The sequence below is a fragment of the Ahaetulla prasina genome, chromosome 1 (assembly GCF_028640845.1).
Source record: "Ahaetulla prasina isolate Xishuangbanna chromosome 1, ASM2864084v1, whole genome shotgun sequence".
NCBI classification, from domain to species: domain Eukaryota; kingdom Metazoa; phylum Chordata; class Lepidosauria; order Squamata; family Colubridae; genus Ahaetulla; species Ahaetulla prasina.
In genome coordinates this window covers 43,333,514-43,349,059 of record NC_080539.1, presented here as the reverse complement: position 1 = coordinate 43,349,059, position 15,546 = coordinate 43,333,514, and the positions used below count along the sequence as shown (strand labels likewise).

The 15,546-nt window shown below is 38.9% G+C and overlaps 1 protein-coding gene across 3 annotated transcripts in view; it reads right to left on the bottom strand.

The window, feature by feature from the left end:
- Nucleotides 1-15,546, bottom strand: part of NRXN1 (neurexin 1) — a 1,023,581-nt gene that overhangs the window by 578,473 nt on the left and 429,562 nt on the right. For 2 of the 3 annotated variants that reach the window (XM_058164968.1, XM_058164970.1), the window contains one exon: nucleotides 12,018-12,221. In XM_058164968.1, the coding sequence (XP_058020951.1) occupies nucleotides 12,018-12,221 (204 nt within the window). Of the gene's footprint in view, nucleotides 1-9,489; nucleotides 9,517-12,017; nucleotides 12,222-15,546 lie in introns of all 3 variants that reach the window. The other variant, XM_058164969.1, reaches the window with a different exon arrangement.

The following is a 15,546-nucleotide window of genomic DNA, read 5'->3' as shown; positions in this document are numbered from 1 at the left end:
TTCGTCTGATGTTATGCAACGCACGGTCCGTGGCCAATAAGGCCCCCCTAATACATGATCTGATTCAGGGGGGTGCCGCGGATATTAAAGGCGCACGGAGACCTGGTTGGGCACTGAAGGGGGCGTGCCCCTGGTCGAGATGTGCCCACCGGGTTTCCGTGCATTCCATCAGCCGAGGGCCCAGGGTAGGGGTGGGGGGGTGGCGGTTGTTATTAAAGAGAGTCTAGAGCCGAGGGAGACCACCGTACCTCAGATTGCCGGGTGTGAATCCCTCTTTGTGAGGTGGGGTCATAGGTGTCAGATGGGCTTGCTGGTCACGTACCTGGCTCCTTGCTGCGTGACAGCCGCCCTGCCCGAGCTCCTGGAGGTGCTTGCTGGGGTGGCAGTGGAGACCCCCAGACTTTTAGTCATGGGGGACTTTAACTTGCCATCTGCCGGCTCGTCATCGACAGTAGCTCGGGAGTTCATGGCTTCCATGACGGCCCTGGACCTGACTCAAGTAGTGGATGGCCCCACTCACATCGGGGGAGGCACACTGGACCTGATTTTTATCTCTGGTCGGTGGTTGAAGGATCTGGACTTGAGAGATATAGTCACGGAACCTTTGTCATGGTCAGATCACTCGCTCCTTCGCCTAGACCTTCTGACCGCTACCCAACACCGCAGGGAGACGGAACCATTACGTTGATACCGTCCCAGGTGCCTGATGGACCCGGAGAGGTTCCGGACGGAGCTTGGGCCACTTCCTGAGGGTCTGGCTCACGGCACGGCAGAGGAACTAGCCGCAGCCTGGGAACGGGCTGCGGCTGGGGCTTTAGACCGTGTCGTGCCTCTGCGGCCTCTGACCCGGCGCAGATCCCAACCGGCTCCTTGGTTCTCCGAGGAGCTGAGGGGGATGAAACGCCGGAGAAGACGCCTAGAGAGTTCTTGGAGGTCCAGCCGCTCAGAGGCTGATCGGACACTAGTTAGATCCTATACTAGGACCTACCTAGTGGCACTGAGGGAAGCGAGGCGTTGCTACGCCTCCTCCCTCATTGCGTCGGCAGATAACCGCCCAGCTGCCCTGTTTCGGGTGACCCGCTCCCTCCTTCACCAGGGGGAGCGGGATGACCCGTTGCAGGGACGTGCTGAGGAGTTTAACGGTTATCTATACGATAAAATCGTTCAGCTTCGGGACGGTCTGGACCAAAATTGTGGCGATTCGGACGGGCGCCTGAGGCGGTCTTGGTGATATTGTCTGGGATGAGTTTGACCCTGTGGCTCCCGAGGACATGGACAGGTTGCTGGGTAGACTGAATGCCACCACGTGTTTACTGGACCCGTGCCCCTCCTGGCTGGTGCTGGCCACTCAGGAGGTGACACGAGGCTGGCTCCAGGCGATTACAAGTGCTTCCTTGTTGGAGGGAGTCTTTCCCGCCGCCTTGAAAGAGGCGGTGGTGAGGCCCCTCCTCAAGAAGCCTTCCTGGACCCGGCTATTTTAGGTAATTATCGTCCGGTCTCCAACCCGCCGCGAAGGTTGTAGAGAGTATGGTGGCATATCAGTTTCCCCTCCACCTGGAGGAAACTGTCTATCTAGACCTGTTCCAGTCCGGCTTCCGGCCCGGTTACAGCACTGAGACGGCTTTGGTCGCGTTGGTGGATGATCTCTGGAGGGCCAGGGATAGGGGTTGTTCCTCTGCCCTGGTCCTATTAGACCTCTCAGCGGCTTTTGATACCATCGACCATGGTATCCTGCTGCGCCGGGTGGGGGACTGGGAGTGAGAGGCACCGCTTATCGGTGGTTCTCCTCCTATCTCTCCGACCGTCGCAGACGGTGTTGACGGGGGCAGAGGTCGGCCCGTGGCGCCTCACTTGTGCGGTGCTGCAGGGGCCGATTCTCTCGCCCCTTCTGTTCAACATCTATATGAAGCCGCTGGGTGAGATCATCAGTGGCTTCGGTGTGAGGTACCAGCTGTACGCTGATGACACCCAGCTGTACTTTTCCACACCGGGCCACCCCAATGAAGCTATCGAAGTGCTGTCCCGGTGTTTGGAAGCCGTACGGGTCTGGATGGGGAGAAACAGGCTCAAGCTCAATCCCTCCAAGACGGAGTGGCTGTGGATGCCGGCATCCCGGTACAGTCAGTTGAGTCCACGGCTGACTGTTGGGAGTGAGTCATTGGCCCCAATGGAGAGGGTGCGCAACTTGGGCGTTCTCCTGGATGAACGGCTGTCTTTTGAAGACCACCTGACGGCCGTCTCCAGGAGAGCTTTCCACCAGGTTCGCCTGGTGCGCCAGTTGCGCCCCTTTCTAGACCGGGATGCCTTATGCACAGTCACTCACGCCCTCGTGACGTCTCGTCTGGATTACTGCAATGCTCTCTACATGGGGCTCCCCTTGAGGGGCATCCGGAGGCTTCAGTTAGTCCAGAACGCGGCTGCGCGGGTGATAGAGGGAGCCCCTCGTGGCTCCCGCGTGACACCTATCCTGCGCAGACTGCACTGGCTACCTGTGGCCTTCCGGGTGCGCTTCAAGGTTCTGGTGAACGTCTTCAAAGCGCTCCATGGCATAGGGCCGGGCTATTTACGGGACCGCCTACTGCTACCGAATACCTCCCACCGACCCGTGCGCTCTCACAGAGAGGGACTCCTCAGGGTGCCGTCGGCGTGACAGTGTCGTCTGGCGACGCCCAGGGGAAGGGCCTTCTCTGTGGGGGCTCCCGCCCTCTGGAACGAACTCCCCCCGGGACTCCGTCAACTTCCGGACCTCCGAACCTTTCGTCGCGAGCTTAAAATGCATTTATTCATCTGCGCAGGACTGGGTTAGTTTTTTTAAATTTATGGGTTTTAATTGGGGTTTTTAAATGGGGTTTTAAATTGTATCTAAATTTTTAGGCCGTTATTGAATCAGTTTTTTATATAGTTTTTAATTTGTATTCTAGGTATTGTGTTTTTTATTGGCTGTGAACCGCCCTGAGTCCTTCGGGAGAAGGGCGGTATACAAATATAATAAATAAATAAATAAATAAATAAATAAACTTTCTTTTCTTCTCATATTTTTTTTTTTTTACAATTTTTGAGAGGAAGAGTGGAGGCGGGAGGGGGGGGGAGAAATGATTCTGTTCCAATGTTTAGTTTGTAAAAGCTTAAGTCACAATTCAAAAGCTGTAATTTTAATATATACTTAAAGTAACCTATATGCTTCTCATACTTTAATGGAATGTAGAAAAAATAGTAAAACTGCTTATCAAGAATTTTAAAAGAGTAATTAAGCAATCCTTGCTGCTATTGGTAACTGCTTTGTCACTCTTAATGAGTCCTCCAGGCAGGCTTTCAATCTGCCTAGGAATAAAAAACAGAAAACAGAGTCAAAGAGCTATATTTTCATATTTTCAAGTTCCTCCAATGCAGTTAACATTCAGCAACCCAATAAATAAAGCATGGAGCAAACTAAAAGTACTGAAATCATTCTTGCACATAGCTCCATGCAGATAGATATGAGTTATCTGAAATGAAAATAATCAATTATTTCAAATTGTAATGCATACTATTATTTATCAGTGTTTAGTTACCCTGCCTCCAGAGGTGGGTTTCAGCAGGTTCTGACCAGTTCTGGAGAACCGGTAGTGGAAATTTTGAGTAGTTTAGAGAACCGGTAGAAAAAATTCTGACTGGCCCCACCCCCACCCCCACCTATTCTCTGCCTCCCAAGTCCCAGCTGATCGGGAGGAAATGGGGATTTTGCAGTAACCTTCCCCTGGATTGGGGAGGAAATGCAGATTTTACAGTATCCTTCCCCTGGAGTGGGGTGGGAATGCAGATTTTGCAGCATCCTTCCCCTGTCATGCCACCAAGCCACGTCCACCAAGCCACACCACGCCCACCAAGCCACACCCACAGAACCAGAAGTAAAAAGTTTTGAAACCTACGACTGCCTACCTCTTTTGAGAAGCTGGGAAATTACCCTCCCACAATAGTTTGCCTACCTTTCATTTTATTTTCTGTATTTTTGTTAAAAAAAAAGAAGTAACGGATATTAAGAAACAGCAGTTGATCATTGAACTGTCAAACTGTCTAATTCAACAGTTAACTGATTTCTGAATTTCCACATGCTGCAGTAACAAGCATGCTTTTTTAAGGGCTGAAATCAAATCTTCTCTAGGGCCTGAAGCTCATTCAGTGGACAATCTCATTCCAGATATTCATTCCAAACTTAACTTTTATACAATTTGTCACAGTAAAATGGGAGGGTCCTATACTTCCAGTCATAAAGGATAGGAAGATAAAGGTAAAAAACAATGACATAAATAATTAGAGGGAATATCTGATAATATTATTTCTAAATTAAAAGCAATCACAGTGGACATGATGAAATTAGGAAATGATTTAGGGTTCTTTATGATGACATTTCAGCAATGGGTTTTGGAGATTGAGACAACTTTATTCTCACATACTGTAGATATGATCATGTTCTAATCTAAGCAACAAGTGAAAGATCAAAGTTTGACTTTTTAAAACTAGATATTTATCACTTTATAATAACACAAAAGTAGAAAAGCTGCCCTGTCATACAGAAAAGATTCTCAGTTTCATAGCAACAATATATATCAAAGTGTCACATCAAGAGCTTTTTCTGCACCATTAAAACACTCAAAAATAGGAGTACACATTTATATTACATTTGTGGCATGAATGCTACAACTATATCACAATTTTATCTGCTACAATATAAATGGAAGAAATGCCAAGTTACACGGTGAAAAAAAATTGCTGTCTCCCACATTATTTGACAGTCTTATATATAATTCTTCAAAGAGTATCCACAAGCAGTTGGATATTATAATTCTTCTGATGCAAAAACCTACTGGCTTATTTTTTTCATTCGTCTCTATGACAGCCCACTCCAGGTGGCTATCATTTTACTTCCTATTCATTCTTTTTTTTTTTATCAGTATTACTTTTTTCCTTAAATTCACAAATGATGTCAGTTCACCCAAATAAGAAGTCTGCAGCTAGAAGGATCAGTGTTTTTTCCAGTGTTCTTCGTCTAGCCATACAAAATAGAGACATTCATTGTTGCAGTATTGATGCTCATTAAACAACAACATTAAACAATGCCACAAATGTTACTCATTACCAAGTCTGGTGGTAGATATATCTATATCTACCACCAGGAAGGTGAGAGAGAGATATAGATCTACCTCCCTTCCCCTCACCCTCCCCTTTCCCTCCCCCCACTCTCTCCCTCTTATTTGTATAATACCTGGTCATTGAAAATGCTGATCTCTAATTCTGTGATTATATCTATTTTTCCCTATGTGATCCTTTCCCTGCCATGGAAAAGTGTCCAGAAATTTCAAATGGTACAAAATATGGCACTTAGACTACCCACCAGTGTAAGGTACAAGGATCCAATGATACAATTACTGAAAGAAATGTGATAGTTGCCAACTGTTATTACCAGCCAACTCTTATTAACATCCTGTCATTAATCTTTAAAAGTCTGAATAACTTGGTTCCGGATATCTGAGGGACCACTTCTCTTTGGACAAATCAGCTCAGCTCAGTCATTAAGATCACAGGAGAGAATCTTCTGAATATCCTTCTATTATCACAGGCAACCTGTTTCATGCTCTAGTCTAGAACATAGTGTCAGCTATCACCTCATGCTTGCTTGTGCATCACCGATATGCTGTGACAGTCTGCCATGAACTATGGAGAAGGGAGATGAAGGGGAGAATGCTTGGGAAATTGAGAGTAGAGGCTGTGCCTTCTTGAGAAACTGATAAACTGCTGCAAGGTCACCCAGCTGGAAGGAGGGAGCAGCATACCAGAGCCCGCTGACCATTAGTAAAAGAGCTTGCAAGATTTTAATTGAAATGAGAGATAGTTAAGGGGAAGAAAGGAAGGGAAGATCTAATGTAGGGATTTTGGTGTGTGTGAATCTCAGTTCTAGCTATGCACTACTGCAATACATTTGATCTCTAATAAAAATATACCTTTCTCAGAAAATGGAACCAAGGATTATTTTCAATTTAGAGGTTTAAATTTGTGGCAGGTCTGATACATAGTATTCAGGAGCTGTGTTTCTCTGTCTCTATAAGAACAATTTTGATATCTGTACCAGATTTATAATTTTCAACTGGTTTTCTATTGTTTTTACCTTGCATTTTTGAATAATGACTTTTTCTAGTTCACATATCATTGCTAAATGGTTTTAGTGGTAAAGTACAATTGAAATAGAGGATATACTGTAACTATATAATAATATATAATAATATAATATATAATAATGTATAAATAAAAAAGTCAGAGTATAGAATTAAAACTCCCCTTTCATAAAAGGAAATTAATTCTCCCATTACTTTGAATGTTGATATTAAATTTTCTGCAGATATACATAAACCATACAAATATTATCAAATAACACTATAGATTTTATAGTTCTGTGTGTATTAGACCCACACCAATACAAATATATTTAACATAAATTTACATTTGACAGCAAATAATTATCCAAAAGGATGAATATGATGTTTTACTGTTCATAATTTTCAATGCTTGCTAAAATGAAAGCATTTGAAAAATGCCATAAAGTATTGAATGAAAATATCACATCAGAAACTGAAAGGTTTTATTTTAAGTTTAAGGTATGGAATTTTGTAATTGAAATTAGTTATTCTGGAAAGTTGGATATGCATTTTGGACACTTGTAAATTTTTTATTTCAGATTAAATTTATAAAACGTTAGAAATCAGAAATTTGAAAAAGAGATATTGGACCATTAACTGCAATCAACAGTATTATTTTTTTATGTTCAGTTACAGGATTTATATTACCTTCTTTCAAAATTTTCCTCAGATGATGTATTAACTGGAACATTCTTACATTTTTTTTGGTGAGTCAGCTGTGCTATTTTCGACAAAACAGATGTGATGCCCAGTTTGACCATGGATTACACATCTGACCATGGAAGTATTTCGCACTCTTTCCCTTAACATATTATTCATGTGAAATGGTCCATCTGCATGAAAGCTTTGTATTCTAATTGTGTACCAATCAGACCATTACTAATGGCTGAAATGTATACTTTAACGATAACCTAGGTGATACACACTATAAAACATTGTATGGGATGGGGATCCTTGATTTATGGTCACAATTCTGCTTAAAATTATAGTCATGGTTGTGGTCATTAAGCAAGTGGCTCATGCATTTCTGACTCTCCCTGTTGTAGATGTTATGTGCCACATGGGGTTGCTGAACAAATGGTTGTAAATCAATAGCAGTAGCACTTAGACTTATATAGCACTTCACAGTGCTTTTACAGCCCTCTCTAAGCAGTTTACAGAGTCAGCATATTGCCCCCAACAATCTGGGTCCTCATTTTACTGACCTCGGAAGGATGGAAGGCTGAGTCAACCTTGAGCCTGGTGAGATTCGAACTGCCAAATCGCAGTCAGCCAGCAGTCAGCAGAACTAGCCTGCAGTACTGAACTCTAACCACTGCGCCACCACAGCTCAAAATCAAGGACTACCTGTATCACAATCACAGTCATATAAACTTCAACAATAACAACAACAACAACAACCATACACAGTTTTGTTTTCTAAAGATACCTTCTGAACAATTTCTTCCTTCCATGGGAAGGAAGAACATAATAGCTCACAAGGAATATAATAATACATTCCAACAGACTGGCCATGAACTACCAAAGTTATTTACTGTGTCCATGGCAAACTATGTTTCCTTTTAGTCTTAAGATTAACATTATGTTCCTTCTTAAATGATGTATTTATTTATTAATTACATTTTTATCCCACTTCACTCTTATGATTGATTTACAACATATGAAATGATTTTTAAAAATCCACAGTATAATTTAATTACAAACAAAAAAGATAATTAGAGTACATTTTTAAAATTAAGAACCACATACCTATAACAGTAAAAATAAAAATGTTAATGATGGCGTAAGTGAGAAGTATTGGAATGGTATCCAGAAAAGCTCAGTTTTTAATAAGATTTTAAGAGCCATTAAGGAAGAGATTAGCCTGATCCCCACATGCATATACAGTTCTGAGATAAAAACAAAGAAATAACTACTTTGAAATTGTATTTTAATTTTAGTTCCAGAATTTCATTTTAAGTATCACTATTCATGTTTTCAAAATGTATTTTTCCTTAAAATACTGATTGGTGTTAGCAATTATACCAGAAGTCAAAGAACTTCTGTCAAAAAATATTTGGAACGAAGACTTTTTTCTTGCTAGTATTCCAGTTAGTCATTTGTTTTTTTGTTTGCTTGTGGAAGTATCATAAAAAATTATAATTCACAGTTTACTCATTACAAGAAGGCAACTGGAGGAGAATTGTGCAAATATTTGATTTTTCTTTTGAATAAGAAAAATTAGATTTTGAGTATTCCAAAGCAAAAATCCAGAGTACCATTGGCAGATTCAATAAGCACTCCTTTTCCCTCTCCTTAAATCTACTAAGTAACACTGAATTGTGTTACAATAAGTTTGATGCAATTGTGTTACAATGTTTGATGGAAAGCATTATCTAGTTAAGATTAGAATCTTTCAATTTTATTATGAGTGGAATTGGTAAAATCACTTTTAAAATTCTTCCATTGAAATTGATATAATTAGGTTTAAATTTGTCATGTCCTTGGTCATTTATTTGTATATTAATGAACACTGACTATGTAAAAGCTGCAACATTTAACATCCTTCCCCAAAAGGAAAAATAAAATCTATTGTACTTACTATAGAATGTTTGGGAGATCCACAGACTCAAAATAAAATCACAGTCCACAATCCTCTTTCAGAACATAGAATCTTAATCCAAATAATATCAGAAAGATTAAAAACTTATTATCAGTTTACCCAGTAAAAATGATGCAAGACATATAATAAAAACAATATACCGTAGGATCAAAAAGAAACCAATACATAAATATAACCCTTAATATTGTTAAAATATATTCATTGAAGTTTTCATTTCATTTAAGCAATCAGAGAATACTCTTAATTTGGGAGAATAATTATTGAATGCTTATCTAGAAGTGATTGTGTAGTTGTTTTGCTTTTAAGTATGTTGCAATAGGAAGTCAAATAGCCAGTGAGAATCAAACTGCTGGAAGCCGGCAGTCAGCAGAAGTAGTCTACAGTACTGCATTCTAACCATTGTGCCACCACGGCCACTGCTGCATGATATTAATAGTAAAATCTTTTTCCTTTCAAAATTGATTTGAAACTCCAAAAATCCCTGCCAACATTCTTGAAAATTTTCTAAAGCATCATTTAGAGGTGTGGAGGGACCACGGCAGAGGTTATGTTATGGTTTCTTTTTGTATCCATGACATTTTGCCCAAGGTACCTCCCTATCCCATGGAAGTCATTCTACTATGCAAAAATGATATGCGGCATGTTATATAATCTAAAGTTTTCAAATACTTCATAATGGAGGAATAATAAATTTAAAAATTTTGAATAGGCACTTACTGGAATTACAGTTAATCCTGATACAGTCTAGATGGGGAAGAATAGATGAGAAATGAAAATTTATCCTTCAAAGTATTAGCTGCAGACATCCAGTAAAATCACATTCCACCCTTCCGGGGACAGACACATGCAAACATGGCCACTATATATGTTTTGATTCTTTCCGTATTGCCAGAGTATGCAGTTATATGGTGATAAGACTTTAGAAGTAGAAGAAGTGATAATAGGGTAACAAAAAAAATGGCCAATTTCAAACAAAGCTACATGGTGACAAATCTAAGTGACAAAAATGATTTGTGGCAATTGTTCCAGTCAGTGGATTTAAGCTGGCTGCAACATTCTCTCCCATATATGAAAGAACAAAGAGACCGCCATTATAATTTCAAAAAGTGCTCCGTCACAATGGGGAATAGTGCTCGCCAAGGCTAAAATCTCACATTCTGGGCCACTGGTATTGCCTCAAAGGAGGATATATTTCTCAAAATTTAAAAAGCCACACTTAAAAACTACTTTAGATTGCTTCTCAATTTCTGGGATATCTGTCACTCCATTTAAACAATTCATACATAGCTGGAAAGTGATTCCTTCGTGTAGTCTTTATTTTTTCCAAAGTGTAATTATTCTGAATCAAATCTATGACTGATGGCTTGCTTTTTGTCTCTTTCCCATACCGAAGTCTCAATAGTGACTTTTGAGTCTCGGGATGAATAAGGCTTGTAAAAAGAAAATTGTTGCTCTTATTTCATTGCTTCTGTATGTATACTCTGCTAGGTTTTCTATGGATAAATGATTTATGATCAGCATTTTAATTATTCCTCTTCAAGGTCTTTGAGGATTTATAGACATTTAAAGAAAAAAAAAGCTTAGATTTTGTTTCCATGTAGCTGAGTTTGTCATGTGTCGTCAACCGCATCAGAAAAGTGGTTACAAACAGCCAAGGAACATCCCCTATGTGACCCTGTCTACAGAAAGCTCTCTTGAAATAAACCCCATTTCATGGTTAGCTCCTGCCATTTTCTCGACTCAAACTATTTAGCTGCCTGCAGTAACTTAAATGTGCCACAAGAGGGCTCTAGGTAAAATTCCCCACTGCAAAGCCTCCTTAACACTATCAAAATTCAACTATTCAAGGTTCCTTAGAAATGGGATTTGAATATATCAACTATCCTATTAGGTTTTTTTTGTTTTTTTGTTTTTGTTTTTTCAAATTAAAAGTGAAATCACCTCAGGTTAGCTTTTCAATATGCCGCATAAATGATCTGGAAAATATTCGCAAAAAAGGAAGCTCTTCAAGAAAACCTATATGAGGTTTGTGAATGAAGAAAGGAATTTGTTTACAAAATTGTTTACAGAAAACAAAAACCCTAGAAAGCATGATCTTGGTTCTGCAGAAGAGTTTGTGTGGTTGGTGTTCACATGGCTGTTTGCCGAGGGCCGCAGACTTTGGGCATTGAAGGGTTGTCTTATTTGTGACACACAGAAAAACTAATATGAAGTTTGTGGGAGCATTTTTAAGGAACAACAGAAAGCAGGGAGGAAATATGATTTTGATAACATAGAATGACAGACTGTTTCAGAGAGAGAAGACCATAGCAAACAAACATATCACTTGTAATTGTGGATTAGGTTTGCAAGATATCTTATTTCTATACTTGTGCGTACATTTTACATTATAATACTGCAATGTATTATATATTGCTAGAAACAGTAAAACTGTAATCAGGATGGCTCTGACATATTTGTGAACATTTTGAGAATAAATCTTGTTTTTGCAAGTAACCTACTTAGGTGTGATTTCTGACTGAAGGCCACACAGAAAAGCCAGGGATTTTACTATTATTATTATTATTTTGGACCGCTCTCAGACTATCCTCATCCACAATACTAACAACGTATATTCCCTCAGAGCGTTAGCTTCTTCACTGATTGTATAAATGGTGAGAGATTGCCAAATGCAACACAAAGCCAGGAATACATTTTTTCAGGAACAGAAGTGGAGGTTGGTACTGAATAAGCACTTGTACCTTGTGCCAAAGGAATACTGGATTTCTAGCACTATGGACATATCTGTCAGGATAAATCATTTGTGATATATATATATATATATATATATATATATATATATATATATATATATATATATATATATATATATATATATATATATAGAGAGAGAGAGAGAGAGAGAGAGAGAGAGAGTGTTTTTTCCCCAAAGTGGAATACCTCATTAATACCACTGAAGTGCTGGTCTTCTCTTTTTAGAACAGGCTGCAGCTCAAAATTAATTGTAGTGGGTTGAAAAGAAATGCACAAAATATATATATATATAAAACCCAAATAAATAAATAATGGAATAATATTACAAATACACACACACACACACATACACACATATGTACAAATTTCATATATAAAAGACAGGTTATTTTCAGTGTCAAACAGGCTGTTGAATTGATGCTAGCAGGCAAAGATAAAAAAGGATGTTTGAAATGTAAATTTTAGGATGGGAGGTGGGGGGAGAATGTTACCTAGGTTGACTGTTAGCTTAACTCGTCCTGCATCCAGCTCTAAACGCAATGTGTCAGCGGATTCTCTTGAGGTCGTGGCCATCAGAATGCCATATGCTCTCTGAGACCTGAACCGTAAGGACACATCTTCTGCTTCTGTATGCATCACCATAGGGAGTTGAATTTTCATAAACATGCTTCCATCATAGCTTAGAACAGTTGCCTCTGAAAGTGGAGAAGCAGAAAAATGATAAGAAATTTATCATCCTGGATTTCTGCAAGGTGAAAAGCATGGGGGGAGAAATGCCAAGCGTGCATCCCAATATATTAAGCCAGGTTTACAAATCTTGCACTGCAACAAGGTGAACATATCCTACCAACTATACAGAGTGAAACACAAAGGCATAATAAATCTCTGTTTCCAACTGCATTCCTCAACACTATAAACAGGAGATGTGACAAGAAATGGGCAGTCTGTATTATAAAAATGGCAGGCTCTGATTAATATGATGGATGGCTGTTTCTATTCATTAAACTCTGCCCAGACTCTAAAGAAGAATTGTTAACACCAATAACTTCACAGAAAATAACAACAGCAGTAAAATAACAATTATCTAATAAAACATATGTTTACATTTTGCCTGCTTAACAATATTCTATACGGTTGTTTATATATGGTTCCACAGTAATTCATACATTTAAAAACAAAATATAGTTTATCACCTAAGAATAGATTGTTGAATATTTTATCTTTTTCAAATGCTGCATTCATCTACTAGTCAATTACTTACCATTTCCTAATATAAACATCCCAACACCATTAAAACCAAATAAGAGAGTTGAAGGGAGGGGAGAACTCCCGGCCTGCACATTTGGTATGTATAACATGGCTTTCTCTATTTATCTATTAGCCTCCCCCAAAACATACATTTAAAAATATCACTTGACTTACTAAACTCCAAAGACTGGTTAACAAGTATACATGTCATTCCCTTCCCCCAAATAATGGGAACAGGCTTCATTCAGTCTTAGGAACAGACTTAGGCAATTTTTATTATGGACAACCCCATTTTTCTTTCTTTAAAAAATACTATGGACATCAATGGCAACAAGGTATATCCAGGAATATGAGGATGTCACAGAGTGGGCCTGATCAAACAATTTTCAAGCATTTAAGAGGAAGTTTTGAGATTCTAATCACAAAGAATGCATTGTGCCTCCCAGGGGCTAATTATGTCGACTGTAATCATTAATGTAGGGAAAATGTTTAAAAACATTATGCTGCCAAAAGTAGACCATGTACTGAATTCAGCTGCATGTTCTCAGGTCACTTTGGTAGAATAGACTAGGGATTGTGGCTGCTTGTGCATTGCCCATCCTTGGCTTATAATGAAATTTGGCACGGGTTTTATGGAAAACCAGGTTATAAAACATATTATACAGTCCTTCAGGTTTGGACAATATGATAAGCCTAATTTTTTTGTTAAAGAATTATGCATAATGGTAAATTAAATGGTGGTAAATATATTTTCTTGTTTTATTTTTGTGTGGATTTTCCCCTCTTTTGGCCAAGGCATCAGTTTATGCTCCGCCACATGTTTTAGACACTTTGTTCATACTTTCACTGCCACGGCAATAATATTGTAGTTGATTATAATGTCCTAGAATGGCTTTGGATTTTGGTTTTGGTCACCGCCCCTGAACAATATAGGTGGACCAGCTTTTATACTTCATTCAGATCAGATGATATAGTGTAAGCCTATTCTCATTCTTAGTCTCAATTCCAAAGGGAATGGAAAGCCAAACAGCAACAGAGCAGAAAGTTATGCTCCAAACAACAGGAAAAAAAATGTTTAATAATATCTTGCTCATTAGGCAGCTTGCAGCATGTAGGCAGGGAATAAAAGTTTTTACCATCATTTCTGCATTAGTAATGCAACAGTTATAAAGGGACGAAATGGCTTTACTAAAGTACACAGGAGAGCAATTGTCCCTTAAGGGCTGGGGTAGAAGAGGCAGCAGGAATTATATTAGTAAGTTTTCAGAAGCTTTATCCTGAAAGTAAATAATAATAATTTCAAGGATTATGAAAAATGGAGAAATGGGTTTACTAATGAATTTGCTAATGCACAGAAGAATTTTCACACAATATTGATATCCATATGCTTCATGATGCACACAGATCTGTCATTGAGTAGCCATCTAAAATTTCCTGTCGAAAATGTTGGAATATATCTGATAGGGCAACACACATGAACAGCATTAAGCAGTAATAAGAGGTGTTCTGGATTAAAGCGCCAAGTTCTCTGGTTTGCAATCTATTCCTGCCATAACCAGATTACATGGTGGTCTCATAATAAATCCCATATCAATTCTTTCTTAGGTATCACAGAGAATATAAGCATAATGACTGCTAGATGAGAGTAAATTCTATGGAGTTCTTACATTCCATTCTAAAGGAGTTTAGCCCGATAATTATGACAACTTCTTTTTAGAAGAAAATTCTGGAAAAGTAAGACATTGCCTTTCTCCAGAATCTGTATTCATTTAGCTTTACTGGATGGGACTAGATTCTAGGTTTATGTGATCAAAATGAAGTCTTCTTCACTACTTCTACACCTTGCACTTTTTGAAACAAATCCATACATTCTCTTTATTCACTTTTTTTCTATATTAAAGATTATATTAAAATGTTTCTTTTTTTTTCTTTTAGGACAGCTGTTCCAGCTGTTTGATTCCTTTTGCCCATTGCTCCACAGTATTCCTTTCAAGATGCCATGACCAGTTTAAGTAGCTGCCAACATACTTTTACATACAGGCAATCTATTATTGGCAGTTTTGTTTTTAACTTATTTCTACAAACTTGTCTATATAGAATTTGTATGTTGCCTATATGGAATACTAGCATGTTTTCTTTTGCTAATTCTTGATAATTATAGTCTTTTTCTTGATTGGATACAATCAGTTCAGCTTATTAATACTAGTTAATTAACTGTGCAGAGTTGGCTGAGGTTCAGTGTCAGAAGTCTTGGCCATCAAACATTTCTAGCCCTGTGCGGTTCTGACTTTGGAATTATTACAGCTGACAATTCTGGAATGAAAGAATATGGTTGATCACTAAACGGCAGTATCTGAGATTTTACAGTCTAATTCTGAATGAATGAATAGATGAATGGATGGGTGTATATCTGTCTCTTTATGTGTGTGTGTGTGTGTGTGCGTGTGTGCATGCACACTTGTATTTAGGTAAAAATGGTGGGTTCTTGGAATGCTCGTTGGTTTACAAAATGACAAAAAGAACATATAAGTATTTTTAAAAAATGATGCATCTTGCAGAACAGAATTAATATTTGAATGAATTTATATCCAGAAATATGTTCTTTTGAATTTTATTTTGTTTGAAATAGAATATACCAGGAATGAATGCTACGTGCTTTTATTTTTGCAAATAAATTTGTAATAAGACTAAAAGCTAGAGGAATACCCCTTTAGCATGCACACTGGTCTGCACATGTGCAGACCAGTGGATTTCAAGCACAGGTCTGCTTGA